This window comes from Artemia sp. Qi Xiang Cuo, chromosome 8 (assembly GCF_049724085.1).
Source record: "Artemia sp. Qi Xiang Cuo chromosome 8, ASM4972408v1, whole genome shotgun sequence".
Classification (NCBI taxonomy): Eukaryota; Metazoa; Arthropoda; class Branchiopoda; order Anostraca; family Artemiidae; genus Artemia; species Artemia sp. Qi Xiang Cuo.
Genome location: NC_142801.1, coordinates 70,639,546 through 70,657,041, shown reverse-complemented (window position 1 = coordinate 70,657,041; position 17,496 = coordinate 70,639,546). Strand labels below are relative to the sequence as shown.

Here is a 17,496-nt window from a genome sequence, read left to right as displayed (position 1 = left end):
TCTACAGAAATAGTTTATTTTACGATCCATACCTGGACTTAAGTTTCACCTATGAACCAACAAATTGTATTTTCCATAATTTTCTTACAAGAAACTAGAGTTTACGGTCAAAAACCCTTATTAGCTTAGATTTTTCACTAGCAACTTGCCCTCCACTATAACTTCGCTAATACATCCTTCAGCCAATCAACCCCTCTCCCCCAAAACACTTTTCAGCCATTTCTTGTTAAAATTTTTTATTTCAACTCATCCACACGGGTTTTTCGCTAGCAACTCGGCCTCCACTGTAACTATGCTAATACATCCTTCTGCCAATCAACCCATCTCCCCCAAAACACTTTTCAGTCATTTCTTGTTAAAAAATTTCTATTTCAACTCATTCACACGGTTTTTTCCACATTTGAACCAGAAAATGGACCTAAGTTTCACATTTGAACGAGAGAATTATATTTTGCATAATTTTCTTACAAGAAACTAGAGTTTATGGTAAAAAAAACCCTTATTAGCTCAGATTCTACAGAAATAGTTTATTTTTCGATCCATACCTGGACTTAAGTTTCACCTATGAACCAACGAATTGTATTTTCCATAATTTTCTTACAAAAAACTAGAGTTTACGGTCAAAAAACCTTATTAGCTTAGATTTTTCGCTAGCAACTCGATCTACACTATAACTTCGCTAATACATCCTTCTCCCAATCAAACCATCTCCCCAAAAACACTTTTCAGCCATTTCTTTTTAAATTTTTTTTTTTCAACTCATCCACACAGGGTTTTCGCTAGCAACTCGTCCTCAACTATAACTACGCTACTACATCCTTCTTGCAATCGATCCATCTCCCCTACAACACTTTTCAGACATTTCTTGCTAAAAAAAAAATTTATTTCAACTCATCAACATTGGTTTTTTGTTAGCAACTCGCCCTCCACTATAAGTTTGCTAATACATCCTTCTGCCAGTCAAACACTATTAAGTCATTTCTGGTTAATGCATCCTAAATCTTTTGGAAACAGCTACAAAATTCCAATTTTTTGCCGATAGGAGCTTAAAACTTCCGAGCTAGACGAGGAGTTTTGTAATAGCATGTGAGCAAGCTCTTAATTGGTTTTTATAGTTTCTGTTACTCTTGAGCCGTGTCGCTACCTACTTACAGTTCCTTACCACGAACACAATAAAAAAAATAAACGTTTCGGTTACTATTGAGCCGTGTCGCTCCTTACTTACAGTTCGTAAGCACGAACACAATAAAAAAAATAAACACGCATCTGCGATATTTCTCCTGACAAAAAAAAATACATAATTCAACATTTTTGCAGAGAGGAGCTTGAAACTTCCAAGTTGATCAAGAGTTTTGTAACAGCATTTCAGCAAGCTCTTTGCTTGTTTTTATTATTTCGGTTTCTATTGAGACATGTCGATCCTTACTTACAGTTCGTAACGACTAGCAAAATAGAAAAAAAAATAAGCACGAATCTGTTATATGTCTTCTGTAAAAAAAAATACATAATTCAACATTTTTGCAGAGAGGAGATTGAAACTTCCGAAGTAGATAAGGAGTTTTATAGCAGCATTTGAGCTAGCTATTAATTATTTTTTAGTTTGTCGTTTAATTTTTATCATTGCCACCCCCTCCCTCATTTTCTTTAAACCGAAAAAATTAAAAAAAATAAACGTTTCTGTTAATTTTGATCAGTATCGCTCATAACTTAAAGTACGTAAGATCTAAAACAAAAAAAAAAATAAACACACATCTGTGATATTTATTATGTCAAAAAAAAAATACAAAATTACAAAATTTTGAAGATAGGAGATTGAAACTTCCGAAGTAGACCAGGAGTTTTGTAACAGCATGTGAGCAAGCTATTGATTGGTTTTTAGAGTTACGGTTACTATTGATCCGTGTCACTCCCTATTTACAGTTCGTTACCACAAACAAAATAGAAAAAAAAATAAACACGCATCTGTGATCTTTCTTCTGACAAAAAAAAAATAAAAAATTCCACATTTTTGCAGATAGGAGCTTGAAACTTCCGAAGTAGGGTTTTCTCATACGCTGAATCGGGCGGTATGATTTTGATTAAAGTTCTATGACTTTTAGGGGGAGTTTCCTCCTTTATTCAAAAATAATGCAAATCTTCTCAGGCGCATAACTTTTGATTGGTAAAACTAAATTTAATGAGTTGAAATCACTTATATTAAAGTTCTATGACTTTTAGGGGGAGTTTCCTCCTTTATTCAAAAATAATGCAAATCTTCTCAGGCGCATAACTTTTGATTGGTAAAACTAAATTTAATGAGTTGAAATCACTTATATATTTCAATTCAGCATAAAAATATGATTCTATTGATGTATCCATGGATATCAAAATTCCAGTTTTTAGAGTTTTGGTTACTATTGAACCGTGTCGCTCCTTACTTACAGTTCCTTACCACGAACTGTTTGAAAAAATATTAGTGTTGTTCCTTACTTTCAGTTGGAAAAAAAAACTAGCGATAAACTTATTAGAGTGACAAAAACTTTTTTCTTGGGTTGATCTAGGTTCACTTAGAGTCGCGCGCGAAAACCCCGAAAAACCCGTGTGGATTAGTTGAAATAAAAAAATTTAAGATGAAATGTCTGAAAAATGTTTTGGGGGAGATGGGATTGATTGGCAGAAGGATGTATTAGCGAAGTTATAGTGGAGGGCGAGTTGCTAGTGAAAAATCTAAGCTAATAAGAGTTTTTGACCGTAAACTCTAGTTTTTTGTAAGAAAATTATGGAAAATACAATTTGTTGGTTCATAGGTGAAACTTAAGTCCAGGTATGGATCGTAAAATAAACTATTTCTGTAGAATCTGAGCTAATAGGGGTTTTTGATCATAAACTCTAGTTTCCTGTAAGAAAATTATGGAAAATACAATTCTCTCGTTCAAATTTGAAACTTAGTCCATTCTCTGGTTCAAATGTGAAACTTAAATCCTGTTTTGGATACAAATAATAATGAGGACTGATGGTTCTAATTCAATATTTTTTTTTCATAAAAACAAACTATTTTTTTTTTAACTTCGAAATTATTCAACTTTATTTTTTTTTGTACGTATCTTAAAATGACAAAATATGCTTACGGCTCTAACAATTGTACTCTGTGATTGGTCAGAGACACAATGTGGCTTTCCCACTGGTATTCTTTTTTCTACTTAACAGTTCGACTTGATAGGAATTCTAAAACTGGACTTAAATTATTTCAACAGATACACGTTAGCACTCTAAAGAGAAATTTGAGTCGCATAAGTTTGGGTTATTAAGCGTTTGAATCTGATAAGAAGAAGTTTAATTTCTTTTAATCCCCAAGATGTAGATTCCTCTCCCGTATGATTTTCGTAGTAACTAACCATAATCGCATATGCCTAGGGATATTAAGCGTTTGAATCTGATAAGAATGGTATTCAATTTCTTTAAACAAAATTTTAGTAACACATTCCATACTGTGACCAGTGTAAAAACAAATCCTCTTGATATTATTTGAAGAAATCAGTACCTAAAAATTCTTGTTTGAGATGTTAATATATTCAATTTCCTTTGTATATAATGTAGTTTCAATTTGGAAATTTAAATAGAAGGAATATCCATTCTATCAATATAACTTCAAAGATGTATGGCGTTTTTTACTGTAAATACATTAGCGTGAAGAAAACAGCGTGTGGAGTGATTTTTGAATGCGCATTTCTACTGTTGACTACTGATCATCAAGAGGTCTCTTGCTACCACTGGTATATAAACTATAATATGTATGCGTACAATGAAGAGAGGTGGCGCAGAACACTATACTTAATAAACAAACTAGGTTAATATAATAGAAAGATTCGTCCATATTATAACACAGTGAAGTATTTATACTCAATAGAGGAGAAAGTTAGAGAGATATGCTGGTTTTTTAGCATAACAGCAGCGTATACAAAGGGGACTGCGCCCGCTGACCAACTTTGAATCGAAAAATGTAATTTGGATATACCGTTATTTAACCTGGAAGATTTTGGTTGTGAGATATTTCCGAGTAAGATACACTTCCCAGAGGACGAGGTTCGATTTTTTAGTAAATGGGTACCAATAGATATTCCTTCTCGGAATATGTGTGTGAGATATCCTAAGAAGAAGAAGAAGAACGAACATACCTGTAATATAGATTGGAGTGACACTGAGTGGATGACAAGCAATGATGATTTTTTAAAATAGTCATCATACTCATTAGTACCCAGTGGCCTTTTTACAGACCACCAATTCCATAAACAATTCGTAACTATGGTAATATGAATCTTTTTGGCCCAACGTTTGAAGCCAGCTTCAGCTAATGTTTAGGATAGTAGCGAACATCCGACAGGAGGGCTCATTTGAATGACTGTTGAAAGTTCTAATTCCCTGTTTAAGTGACCAAAAAACTGAAGGGGCAACTATTACCCATTTCATATTGAATTTCCCAAAAATTACACAATCCAAATTTTTAGAAAGCCATTTTGTTCAGCAAAGTCGAAATATCTAATAACTATGTCATTGAGGATGACTTAATCCCCCACAGTCTCCAGGGGGAGGGACTGCAATTCTGGTCTTGGGAAGGCACGCCCCAACTTATTGACTTTTTGGGGGGTGTTTCTCCCTTTTTTCGAAAATCAGGCTCCCGGTTTTCAAAATCCCTTTTTCTTCTGAGGCTTGGAGCATTTGGTGGGTAGATATTAAACGTAATGATAAACAAAAAATTAGCAAAAAAACATCAAATAATCTACCAATCATGAAACTGCCACAAATCAGCATCGATAAAAAAATGAAACCCAAAATGAACAGAAATTACAATAATTAACCGAGTCAAACTCAAAACGAGCAGAAATTAACATAAGTTGGGTGTAAAACCCCTTTGCGTTCCCAAGACCAGACCAAAATTTGTACTTTACTGAAAAATACAAGTTAATCCGCATTGTCAGTTTAATATACATATACTGATATTTAGTAATCAAAATGTAAATATCATTTGATATGTGTATTATGTCCCCCAAAATTTTTAAGATAGTACATTTTTATAAATAAAAAAAAGTTTAGTAAAATTCTACGGTACTGTTCTATTAGCTGTAAACCATACAAGAAGTAAAGTTCGGTTAATGCCAATGAAATAAAACAAAATAGGATAAAAATGTAATAGTTTAGAAACAAAATTCAGTTTTTGCAGAAAAAAAAATTAATAGGTTAATGCTAATGAAATAAAACAAAATAAGATAAAAAGGTAATAGTTTAGAAACAAAATTCAGTTTTTGCAAAAAAAAAAAAAAAAAAATATATTAACCGAGTCAAACTCAAAACGAGCAGAAATTAACATAAGTTGGGCTCGAAACCCATATGCGTTCCCAAGACCAGAACAGAATTTGCACTTCACTGACAAATACAAGTTAATGTTCATTGTCAGTTTCATTTACATATACTAATATTTAGCAATCAAAATGTTAATATCATTTAATATGTGTCTTATGCCCCCCAAAATTTTTAAGATAGTACATTTTTATAAATAAAAAAAAGTTTAGTAAAATTCTATGGTACTGTTCTATTAGCTGTAAACCATACAAGAAGTAAAGTTCGGTTAATGCAAATGAAATAAAACAAAATAGGATAAAAATGTAATAGTTTAGAAACAAAATTCAGTTTTTGCAAAAAAAAAATATTCACTTGTATTTTTCAGTAAAGTGCAACTTTTGTTATTTTTTGTCTGCTTTTCAAAATGTTCGTATTTGGAAGTCTGTCAGTTAACACTAAGCTGTAAATCGGGTAACTCTATCACAGTAACAATAGGCTTAGCAGTGATTAAATCTCATTGTCGGCGACAATTCAATCAGATCAGAGTTGTGCAAAATGGAATACGTTTTTGCAAATTGAGTTAACTTTTATTTCATAGACAAAATCTTTGAATTCCTTTTATTCAAATTACCTATCAATTTATCAAAAAAATATATGAAGTAGAGATCTGGTCTGTAAATGAACATTATAGCAATATCTGTAGTGAAGCGTTTTTCTATTCATAAACAAAATTTTAAAACTAAAAAGTAACCCCCTCCTCCCACAGAAAGTTCACAAAAACACAATATCCTTATATGTAGTGAAGCTTTTTTATAATACTAATATAATTTTTTAAACTAACATGTTACCCCCTCCTCCCTCAGAAAGTTCAGAAAGACACAATAGCCTTATCTGTAGTGAGGCATTTTCCTACTCGTATGTTCTCCGAATATTTAACACGTATCATTTTTCCATACCATCCAACAAAACCCAATTCCTCCTAAAATTATTTAAACTAAAAAGTTTCACCCTCATCCGTCAGAAAGTTCACAATAACACAATAGTCTTATCTTTAGTGAATCTTATTTCTATTCATAAACAAATTATTTAAACTAAAAAGTTACCCCCTCCTCCCTCAGAAAGTCACAAAATCATAAGAGCCATATCTGTATTGAAGCTTTTTTATACTCACATTCAATTTTTTTATAATAAAAAGTTAATCCCTCCTACCTCAGAAAGATCAGAAAGACACAAAAGACTTATCAGATTTGAAGCATTTTTTATACTCGTATGTTTCACGAATATTTAACACGTACCATCTTTACATACAATCCATCAAAACCCAATTCCTCCTAGAATTATTTAAACTAAAAAGTTACCCCCTCCTCCCTCAGAAAGTTCACAAAAAAACATTAGCCTTATCTGTAGTGAAACGTTTTTCTATTCATAAACAAATTTTTTAAACTAAAAATTTTCCCCCTCCTCCCTCAAAAAGACACAATAGCCTTATTTGTAGTGAAACATTTTTTATACTCGTATATTTCACGAATATTTAACACGGACCATTTTTCCATACCATCCAACAAAACCCAATTCCTCCTAGAATTATTTAAACTAAAAAGTTATCCCCTCCTCCCTCAGAAAGTTCACAAAAAACACAATAGCCTGATCTAAATTGAATTGTTTTTCTACCAATTAACTAATTAATTAAACTCTATAGTTACCCCCTCCTCCCTCAGTTACTACAGAGAAATACTTGGTACGGATCCTGATTTTTTCATTTTTTCTAATCGTACGTTTCCCGTATATTTAAAATGTAAAATATCTCAATACCAGCCTTTGAAAAACAATTCCTCCTCGCCCTATTTGAAATAAAAAATGAAATTTACTCCTTATATCCGACTCCAACTTCCAATCAAGTTAGTGTGACCGCCACTCTCTCTCTCTCTCTCTGTTTAACCTCCAAAAAATGGGTGTCATAAAAGAAAACAGGTCTACCAAACCCATGTAGAGTTCATTGCAATAGGTCTCTGGCCCGTGGTAAGGCATATTACGCAATCACTTGTGAAAGTACTAGATAGGTTACTACTTCTGTATATTAAAAAAATTGAAAATTCTTCCAATAAAATGTCCAAGGGGCTACATAATAAGGATATTCGTATCTACCAGAGTTTACAGGCCTTTTATTAACTATTAAAAGATATAAAACCGTGAGTAAATATTTATGTTTTTGTAGGAAGAGTAAGTCTTCCCAGCACATCGCTTTGAAAGTCCTGTTCATGAGACAGAAAACCAAATTTTATGATAAAAAAGGTTCTGTGCATTTGTTTGTGTGCATAATATATGTATACTATATATATATATATATATATATATATATATATATATATATATATATATATATATATATATATATATATATATATATATATATATATATATATCAAACAGTTCGTGGTAACGAACTGTAAGTAAGGAGCGACCCGGCTATATAGTAACCGAAACTCTAAAAAACGGAATTTTCATACCAATAGATACATAAAAAAATCAGATTTTTATGGTGATTTCAAATAGCGAAATTAAAACTTAAAACGAACAGAAATTATTCCGTATATGAAAGGGGCTATCTTCTCCTCAACACCTCGCTCTTTACGCTAAAGTTTGACTCTGTCTCACAACTTTATATTTAAAAACAAAAAAAAACTTTAGCGTAAAGAGCGAGGCCATGAGGATGGGACAGCCCCTTTCATATATATATATATTTCTGTAGTTCATATTTCTGTTTGTGTGTATTTGTAAAACAAAGAGATAAAATATTCAGTTTTAAAATTTCCTAGAAATAAACCTGAATTGAAAAACCATTTGTTTAGCCTTGGCTACATATACTGATTCAGATTGTGAGATTACACCTTTGCTCAAAAATCGGATAGGCCAAATTCAACTTGTAAATATACAATGTAAAACTCAAACACTATGTAAAAATGTTTTTACTGACACAGGTAGATTTTAATCTAAGAGATAATAAAGAAAAAAAAAAGGAAATACCTTTCAACAATAACTCTAATGAATATTAAGACAAATGAAAACAAAATCGGCAAATAGACGTCACTGGTAGTTGCATATCTAGCATCTTCAGTTGATTTAAGATCATGCCAGGTTACATTTGGTGGCAGCCATATCACAGGTGTCCAAAATCTTTCAGAAACCCCCAGGAATACGTCTTGAATAGCTTGGGCCATTAGTATGTGATTAGAGTAAATGGACCAACATTAAGCTAACTAAAATTCTGGCTTGACTGAAAAATAAAAATAAGAATTCATTTGGCAATGTGCCATAACTATAAAAACAATATTAAACTTCTTCAGAACGAGTATTTATCACATTGTTTTGAGCAGAGATCAAATTATGGTTCAATGAAGACTTTCCCTTGTGGTAGATACATAGAATTAATAGGTGGAGCCACAATAATCTGGCTGAACTTATTAATACATTCTTAGATCACACTGCCTATACATGACAAATGAAACTCAAAGAGGAAAGAAAATAACAAAATGAAAAATAAAATGAAAAAAGGTGAAAAAACGAAGATTTTGTCAGCCAGTGGCGAACCATGAAGAAGAAGAGATAAGAAAATATTTCGACAAGGACCTCCGCCGAGTCGTCCTTAGTGCTAAAAAAAAAAAAAAAAAAAAAAAAAAAAAAAAAAAAAAAAAAAAAAAACGAAAACCAACGAATTTTTTTCTTTCTTTTCTTTCTTTTAGCACTGAGGACGACTCGGCGGAGGTCCTTGTCAAAATATTTGTTTATTTCTTCTTCTTCATGGTTCACCACTGGCTGAGAAAATCCTCGTTTTTTCACCTTTTTTTATTTTATTTTTCATTTTGTTATTTTCTTTCCTCTCTGAGTTTCATTTGAACATATTAAATAGAAGAAAAAACTATACACTGAAAATACTATTCAGGAACAACTGCATCTTTTTTTAGACAGAAACAACAACAACAAAACAGTTTTAAACATCAGTCTACATATTTTCAATTAGTAAACAAATGAGAATAATTACGGGTTTGCCATATTATAGTAGAAGATTTTTTACTTTTTACATTTAGTTTTTTTTTTTTTACGTTTTTAAACATTTCCTTTTTTATTTTTTACTTTATTAGATTTCTTACTGTTTTACATTTTTTCGTCACATGCTTCACATGTCCACGGATGTCAATACTTGGACTAGGAGGCGGGGAGGGGGGGGGGAGGAACGACAACTGGTATCATGGTGTGTCTGACGCTGCGAAGTGTTTAATGTAAATATCACATATCTATACTTACTTACTTCTCATGTCCAATAAACAGCATTAAATGGGCAAACTAGCAAAATACCATAGATGTTAAAATTAACTCAAACTGAGTGTTAGGCAGGAGCAGGGATGTCCCGAGGGGGGGGGGGCGGTGAGGGGCGTCACCCAACTTTTTTGGGATTCGGTAAAAATTTCACCGAAAGCGAAATTTTCGGCAAAAATTTTGCAAAATCGGCCGAAATTTAGCAAAATTCTTGATTTCTACAGAAACTTCGGCATAAATCAGGTAGCGATTCGGTAAAACTTACCAAGATCGCCCCCCCCCCCGAATAAAACGAGCCTCGGGACGCCCCTGGGCAGGAGTGTAGCTCCAGCATTTTATTCTAGGGGGAAAGAGGGGTCCACATCTGGAGGGTCAAGGGGCATGGGCTACATAATTTTTTCTCCAAATTATTGGGGGATAGCAACTGCCCCCCCCAATGGCCTTGTTTGTCCCTTAGGCCTATGAAAAAATTTATTTTCAAGGAATCACCATACCTTTAAAATAAAAGTAAGTAGACTGAACTTAACTAATTCCAATGATTTTTGTGATATTTTGTATTCAAATTTTGTCAATAGCCTAAATAAAAACTTTCTTAATAGATGGAAATTATGTTAACATTTGGCCTTAAAATTCTTGGGAGTGGAGGGAGAGGGGATGCACTTATCGAGACTTTGCTCTGGGTGCAAAAGAAGCCAGATCCGCCACTGGGAGACGTGACGGTGAAGGGACAATAAAACACCTTAATCCCAGATCCTGAAGCAGTCTTTTTAGATTAGTGTTTTGCCCAACTTCAATTTCCATGTTGATTTTTTGAAACACCCTTCAGCTGGACCATATCAAAGGTCATCAACTTAAGAATTTAAAATTATAAGTATACTAAATATGCACATACCTAACACAAGATAAAGTGAACATGGCATGGGCGCCAATAAGGGGGCAGGGGGCACCCGCCCCCTGGCTGAATGATGTTACCTTATTTTTATATTTTTGTTATGAGATTTATATTATATAGCATTAAAAGTGCCAATTAGACCAGGTTTGCCCTCCCCCCTGGACTTCAGCTTATGGGCGCCCATGGAACATGGCAAAGACAAGGTCCTAGACAAGAGTAAGAATATATATATATATATATATATATATATATATATATATATATATATATATATATATATATATATATATATATATATATATGCAACTTAAATTTAAAAAAATATATTTGTATATTCAAAGAAAAACGGAGAACTTAAAAAATTGCAACTTAAGTAGGTTTCATAAGGGAAGAAAGGGGGTTAAAAACTACAAGTTCCACGCACAGTGGAATACCATGTGACTTCATAAAAAGTTGAAAGTTTTGAAAAAACTGATTATTTTAAGTCAAATTTAAAAAAGAATTATTTTAAGTCAAAATCTATGGCACACAATATAGGGCCTAGGGTAGCCTTGAAAAATCTTGACAAGTTAAATTGATTAATTTACTCTAAGCTGGTAGGCTTAAATTTTGCTTTATTTACCCTGCCTTAAACAAAAGTACAAATAAAAAATTCTTATGACCATAGATGACTAAAAAACCCTACCTTAATTAAGAAGCAAATTCCTACTAAGAAGCAAATGTTTAAGGACCTTATTTGAACTGGGACAACATATGTTAAATAGCAAGCCAATTCTTGTCACAAAATTTTAAACGATGTTTAGTACCTAAAAAGAGCGAAGTAGTCATTTTTACAGAAAAAGAAAAAGGGAAGGTCCTTAGGCTCTACAAAATACATGATTACCCTATGTCCCTGGATAATAAAACAACAAAAAACAGGTGAAGTACCTGGGCATCACGAACTGATTAAATTAGAAAGAAAATTGAAATCTCCTGCTCAAATGAGGTAAAACGAATTTTCTTTTTAGTCTCAAAGCCTTAAAAAAAGTGTTATGAGCCTTCACTAAATCTCAAATTACGAAGTTTTAAAGGTCTGTAGATCTTATGTCTTAAATTTAGGAAAAAATCCCCAAGAATTTTACCAAATGGTAAAATTTTAGTTTAGGGGCTTCTTGCTATCTTGGAAAATAGTCAAGTTAGGTGAATTGGAACTTTTAGAATCAAGGATCTCCAACATATCCTGGGAGCATATTGCCCTACCCTTTTCATGGTTCTGCAGCTAAGAAGCTGCATTATAGCAGCTTCTATACATTACAGGCAGCTAAATTTAGCAGCTAATATTATATACATTATATACAGACACAGGTCTAAACATATGTATCCTGACTAAAAAACTATCCTGACTAATAAAAAAAAAAAACTTATCCTGACTAATAGACTTTTAATCTCTTTTTCATTTGCTATAGATTTGGAAAATGCAATTATGGTTGTGTCATTGAAATTTCAAACCATATCAATGGTTTTTGGTATATTTGGTAAGGAAACATGTTAAAAAATAACTTTTGCCTCATAATATGCAGAAAAACTGTCATTGATAATTCCTGAAAGCACTTAACTTTACCCTATGTGCAAATATATACCTCAAATTATTTCCCATGCATTTTCCATATAGTAATCTTTTGCTTCAACTTAATAAATATAAACTGAAGCTAAGAATGAAATTAAGAAGCAGATGATTTTAATAGATGAAATTAAGAAGCAGAAAATGCATGGGAAATATATAATTTGGGCTACATGTTTGCATTTGCCAAGGGTTAGCGGGAAAACAAATTGAAGGGTTTTTATGAATGATTAACTACAATCATTCTGCATATTAATGGAGTTTTCGTCTGCATATTATTGAAGTAAGAAGTGTTTTCTTATTATGTTTCCTTTTAACAGGCCAAATTCTATACTGATACTGGTTTTTTACAGATCTTTAGATTTACAGGCCTTAATTTAGAGGCCTAGATTTACAGATATTTAAAACCTAGTGAGCAGGGCTGGATTTACGAATAGGCCCACTAGGTTCGGGCCTAGGGGCGCACAATGCCAGGGGTTGTGATAGATTATCACTGAACTGCCTCTGCAGCCCAAGCCCCAGGCAGCCCATGTAAGCGGGCACATAAACACCACAGCATAACAATGCTTTGAAACTTTTAACATTATAAACTGTTCTGTTCAATGTGACTGTTCAGTTTCAGTTGTTTCAGTTTCCAAATGAGCACAATGTAAGTATTTTCCTTACGGTTTATTTCATTTTTTATTTGGCATTCACATTTATGGGTATTTGGTAACTAAATTCTTTGCTCAACATTTCAAGTAATTATGTAACTCTGTTGTTATTCAAATATTTTTAAAAACTAATTTGTAAAAGCGTGTACATAGGATGTTTTTAAATTTCCGATATTCAATAGCAAAATCACGATCAAAACATTATTTACGTAATTTTAAACCCTTTGTAAAGAGTGCTAAAGAGTGAGAGTGCTATCTAACAATTATTAATCAATCGTTAAATCTTTATTCCTCTGGCTGGTAAGGCCACAAATAAAACTACAAAAATCCTACAAACAAAAACCCTTACAAATTTCTCAATCAATAACTTCATCTATGACACAATATTCATTATTTTAAAGTAACTCAGCTGTCCCAGAAGTTTTGCAACATTTACCTTGTATTTTTTCCTGTCAATGTTCATGGAAGAAATAATTTTTTTTCAATTTGGACTTCATATATCCTGTAAATACTCCACTTTATGAAATGTCTATGGTAATTACAAATTTGAATTCTTGGTAAATTTTCAAAGTACCTGGCAATTTTTCACGAGAAAATTTCTACAGGGCTACCAGGTGAAGGAATATTGTTCTTTATGATAAAACAGGTTAGTAATATATATGCTTATTGGAACCTGTTAGCCATACAGTTTTTTATGCTTATTCAATTTCACAGCAAAACTTACTTATTGTTCACCAGCAGATAATTAAATTCAAAACCTTCATTTTCTAAGTAGGCTAACTATAAAACATTTTATATCAACCCTATTAAATTTTTTTGCAGAATTTTTAAAATATATTCTCTAACAAGCCGATTTTTTCCGCCACCGGTCAGGAAAACGCCACCCTGCAACTTTAGAGCCCAGCCCGCTACTGCTAACAAGTATCTGTAGGTAGTGTATTCTTCGCAATTCAATTTCACGTAATAGTTTGTTTAATTAGTTGCTATGTCTGAATGAAGTGTTTAAAAACTAAAAATCATCAATAACTTTTTGCACTTAGAAAAGTTAGCCAACTCCAACTAAATGGACTAGAAATTTTATTCATCAAGATCAAGTTTGCCACAAAAATAAACCTTCATGAGATAACTAGACAGTTTTCCAAATCAAAAGCTACAAAAAATACACTTTTAATTATATGTTTAATTATATGTTTAATTATATTTCAATTTTTATATTCACAATTGTAACCTAAAATTATTTCATTATCTTTTTTAAAGGTGATTGGCATCAACAAAGAATGGCTAGAGTGAAATACCAACATTTACAGCATTCATCCCCACCCTCCTGATGAAACAGTCACCATAAATCAGTGAGTGCTTTGTTTGTACATAGATGATCCACCCTGACTTTTATCCTGTAGTGTTTGTATGGTGTGGTGTGAATTGGATTAATACCTTTGTGTTATTAAATTGCATTGTGTATGTCTGTATCTAAAATCAACTATATACCAAAACAAGTAGTGCAGAGTTTAAAAGAAAGTGCAACAAAAAGGAAGAAAGGAATGAAAAAGTTATAAAGCAAATTCCTCCTTTTTTCATGCACTACTGTGTGCACTACATGCACTACTCAGAATGACAATACAAACAACAGTGAAAATTACTGTCTCTTATTCTGTACCTTCTGAATCTGAGGAAATTGCTAGTGAACCCAATCCAGCCCAGGCTGTTATCAAAAATCAATCTCAAGAGAAAAATTCAGAAAGTGGGAGAACAAACTGCAAGTAAGGAGCAATGCTCAATAGTAAGCAAAACTCTAAGAGACAGAGTCTTGATTACAATAGATATCAAAAGAATTGGATTTTGATGCTTATTCAAAATACATAAAATTCATCAAATTTAATGTTACCCATCAAAAGTTCCAAGCCTGAAAAAAAATTACCAAATTTTTTAAACAAGGGGGAAACACCCCCAAAACATCAAGTGATTTTAGTGAAAATAACACCATCCGATTCAGCATACCAGAGAACCCTGCTGTAGAGATTTCAAGCTCCTATATTCAAAAATGTAGAATTTTGCACTTTTTGCCAGATGAAAGATCCAGAGATCTGTGTTTTTTATTACTTTTGTGTTTTCCCTGGGGGTGATCATATCAAACCAGTGATCAGAGAACATTGGGAGAGGACCCATTTGATTGGAAATCAAAATCTATAGTGCCCATTTTAAGTTACCAAAAAAACTGGAGGGCAGCAAGCCCCCCCCTCCCATGTTCTTTTTTGCCCAAAGTCGCCCAATCAAAATTTTTAGATAGCCATTTTTTAGCATATGCTAGTCAAAAATCTAATAACTATGTCCTTGAGGATGACTTGACTCCCCACAGTCCCTAGGGGAAGGGCTGCAAGCTATCAACCTTCCCCATTGTTTATATATAATATTGGTTATTTGGAAGTATACAGGCGTTTTTCAGTGGGGATTTTTCTGAGGGAGAGGAGAATAGGGGTTATGTGGGAAGATCTTTCCATGCCGGAATTTTTCACAAGAAATAGAATTTTCCATGGAGGGGGAGCCAGACTTCTCAGTATTATTTAAAACATGATCAGAAATTAAAAAAAAAAAAAACAAGTTTTTTACAACTGAAAGTAAGGAGCAACATTAAAACTTAAAACAAACAGAAATTATTATGTATATGATAGGGGTTGCCCTCTCCTCAATACATTACTCTTTATGGTAAATTTATTTTTTAGAATTTGTATAAATGTCCTAATTATAGCCAACCAGTTGGCTATTGAAATATAACTCAAAACTCAAAAAAGTTTGAGTATACACACAAATTTAAAATAGCAAACAAGTTGGCAACTTTATTGAGTTTATGTATGTACAGGAAATGATAATAGTGAGCTAGAATCGTCTCCCAACAAGTTCTGATATTTTATTTAAATTGCGGGGGGCGGGGGGAAATGGTGTTGACTGGACTTTATTCAGGGGAAAAGGGTTAAAAGGAGGGACAGGGAAAAGGGGATTAGAAAAGCAGTGGTCAGGCTTAAGGAAAAAATGTGAGTATTTAAGCAAAGTGCAAATCATAATTGATTTGAAGAGCAATTAATTTAGATTTTCTCTTTCCCATCATTTTACTATGATTGAGCAGGAGGGGTCAGGGATATGGAATATCTTACTTTCTTTTTGTCATCTCCAGATAATATTTAGACTATTTGGCTAATGTCAAGATGAATATCCACCACAGAGCTATATTAAAAAAGTATAGTTTATGTATAGAGAAAAAGTTGAACAATTTTTACTGGGGGTCGACAAGTCAGCAGAATGTAGTTTTGGGGAAGAGAGCTGTGAAAGGGCATTAGCAAGCTGGGATTGCCTGCCATAAAGAGCAAGTATACTTGCAAATAGTTTTCTCTTTTAAGAAAAGGGGGCATCTGGTGATATCCTCATTGATAAGCCACTTCTAGTACTTAGGTCAATAAGTTCAGCAAGAATACATCTTCTAATCCATCATTCTAAGATATGCATACTCTAAAAAATTTACAGGGAAAATTGAAAAAAAAAGGATAATATACTTTTTACACAAACAAAAAAAAATGAACAATATCTTGAGATTCTTGCAAACAAACTGCATGTTTGGGAATAATGGGGTAAATATTGTTCTGGTCTTCTTCCATTCAGCAGAAAGGATATATTATTGGCAGTTTCTTTCTCTTACATTAAGTCTTCAAATTAGCAAGGCTTTTTTTTTCTCCTACCCAATTTAAAGCTAAGAAAGCCAGGTAATAGTTTTTATTAGCATAGCAGAAATAGAATTGTTGGAACAAAACGTTGCCAAAAACAATGTTAGCTACCAAATCACAGAAAAGTAATAATTTGGTGGGAGTTCCAAAACACAAAGAATAAATAGTGAGATAGTCAACCAGTTACATAATTCTGCTGTATAGGTTGCCAACTAGTTAGCTAATTCAGGCTGAAGTGCACATATAGGTGAGATCTAATAGCCAACTGGTTGGCTAATCTAAACATATATATATATATATATATATATATATATATATATATATATATATATATATATATATATATATATATATATATATATATATATATATATATCTATATATATATATATATATATATATATATATATATATATATATATATATATATATATATAATACATATATATAATACATATATATAATACATATATATAATACATATATATAATACATATATATAATACATATATATAATACATATATATAATACATATATAAAATACATATATATAATACATGAATAAATTCTTACAAATGACTTTTGTTGTTTTCTCTATGTATCAGTGGGGTAATATAATTTCTTCTGTATGACATTTTAGTGGATCATGTATTAAATAAGAAAACCAAAATGTCTTTTGTATAACTTTATTTGTACTTCTTAACAATAATTTAATGTTTAAAAAGTCATCCAGAAGACTTTATATCATTCTCCATTATTTCTCTAGAAATAGAAATATATAATCAGAGGCAACGCTGTAGCGTTGCCTATAGTAAAGGCCATACGGCTCCAATGTTTTATTATTTATTTATTTTTTTCCCCAGAGGCACTTCATATGGAAGGGGTCGTCGTAGAAACTTCAAAGGGGGCTCATTCGATTGGAAATCGAGAGTTCTAGTGCCCTTTTTAACAGTCGAAAATGATTGGAGGGTAAATTCCCCCCCCACGCCCATCAGTCCCCCAAACAC

At 32.4% G+C, this 17,496-nt stretch overlaps 2 protein-coding genes across 6 annotated transcripts in view; one reads left to right on the top strand and one right to left on the bottom strand.

The window, feature by feature from the left end:
• Positions 1-14,067, top strand: part of LOC148949762 (uncharacterized) — a 126,937-nt gene extending 112,870 nt beyond the window's left edge. The window contains exon 3 of the mRNA XM_089093735.1: positions 14,033-14,067. Within this exon, the coding sequence (XP_088949861.1) occupies positions 14,033-14,036 (4 nt within the window). The 3' untranslated portion in view covers positions 14,037-14,067. The remainder of the gene's footprint in view (positions 1-14,032) is intronic.
• LOC148949761 (ceramide synthase 6-like) overlaps positions 1-17,496 on the bottom strand; it is a 72,096-nt gene that overhangs the window by 49,828 nt on the left and 4,772 nt on the right. For 3 of the 5 annotated variants that reach the window (XM_089093729.1, XM_089093734.1, XM_089093730.1), the window contains exon 2: positions 8,341-8,590. In XM_089093729.1, the coding sequence (XP_088949855.1) occupies positions 8,341-8,534 (194 nt within the window). In that variant the 5' untranslated portion in view covers positions 8,535-8,590. Of the gene's footprint in view, positions 1-8,340; positions 8,591-11,207; positions 11,330-13,211; positions 13,234-17,496 lie in introns of those variants that run through there. The other 2 variants (XM_089093733.1, XM_089093731.1) reach the window with 2 other exon arrangements.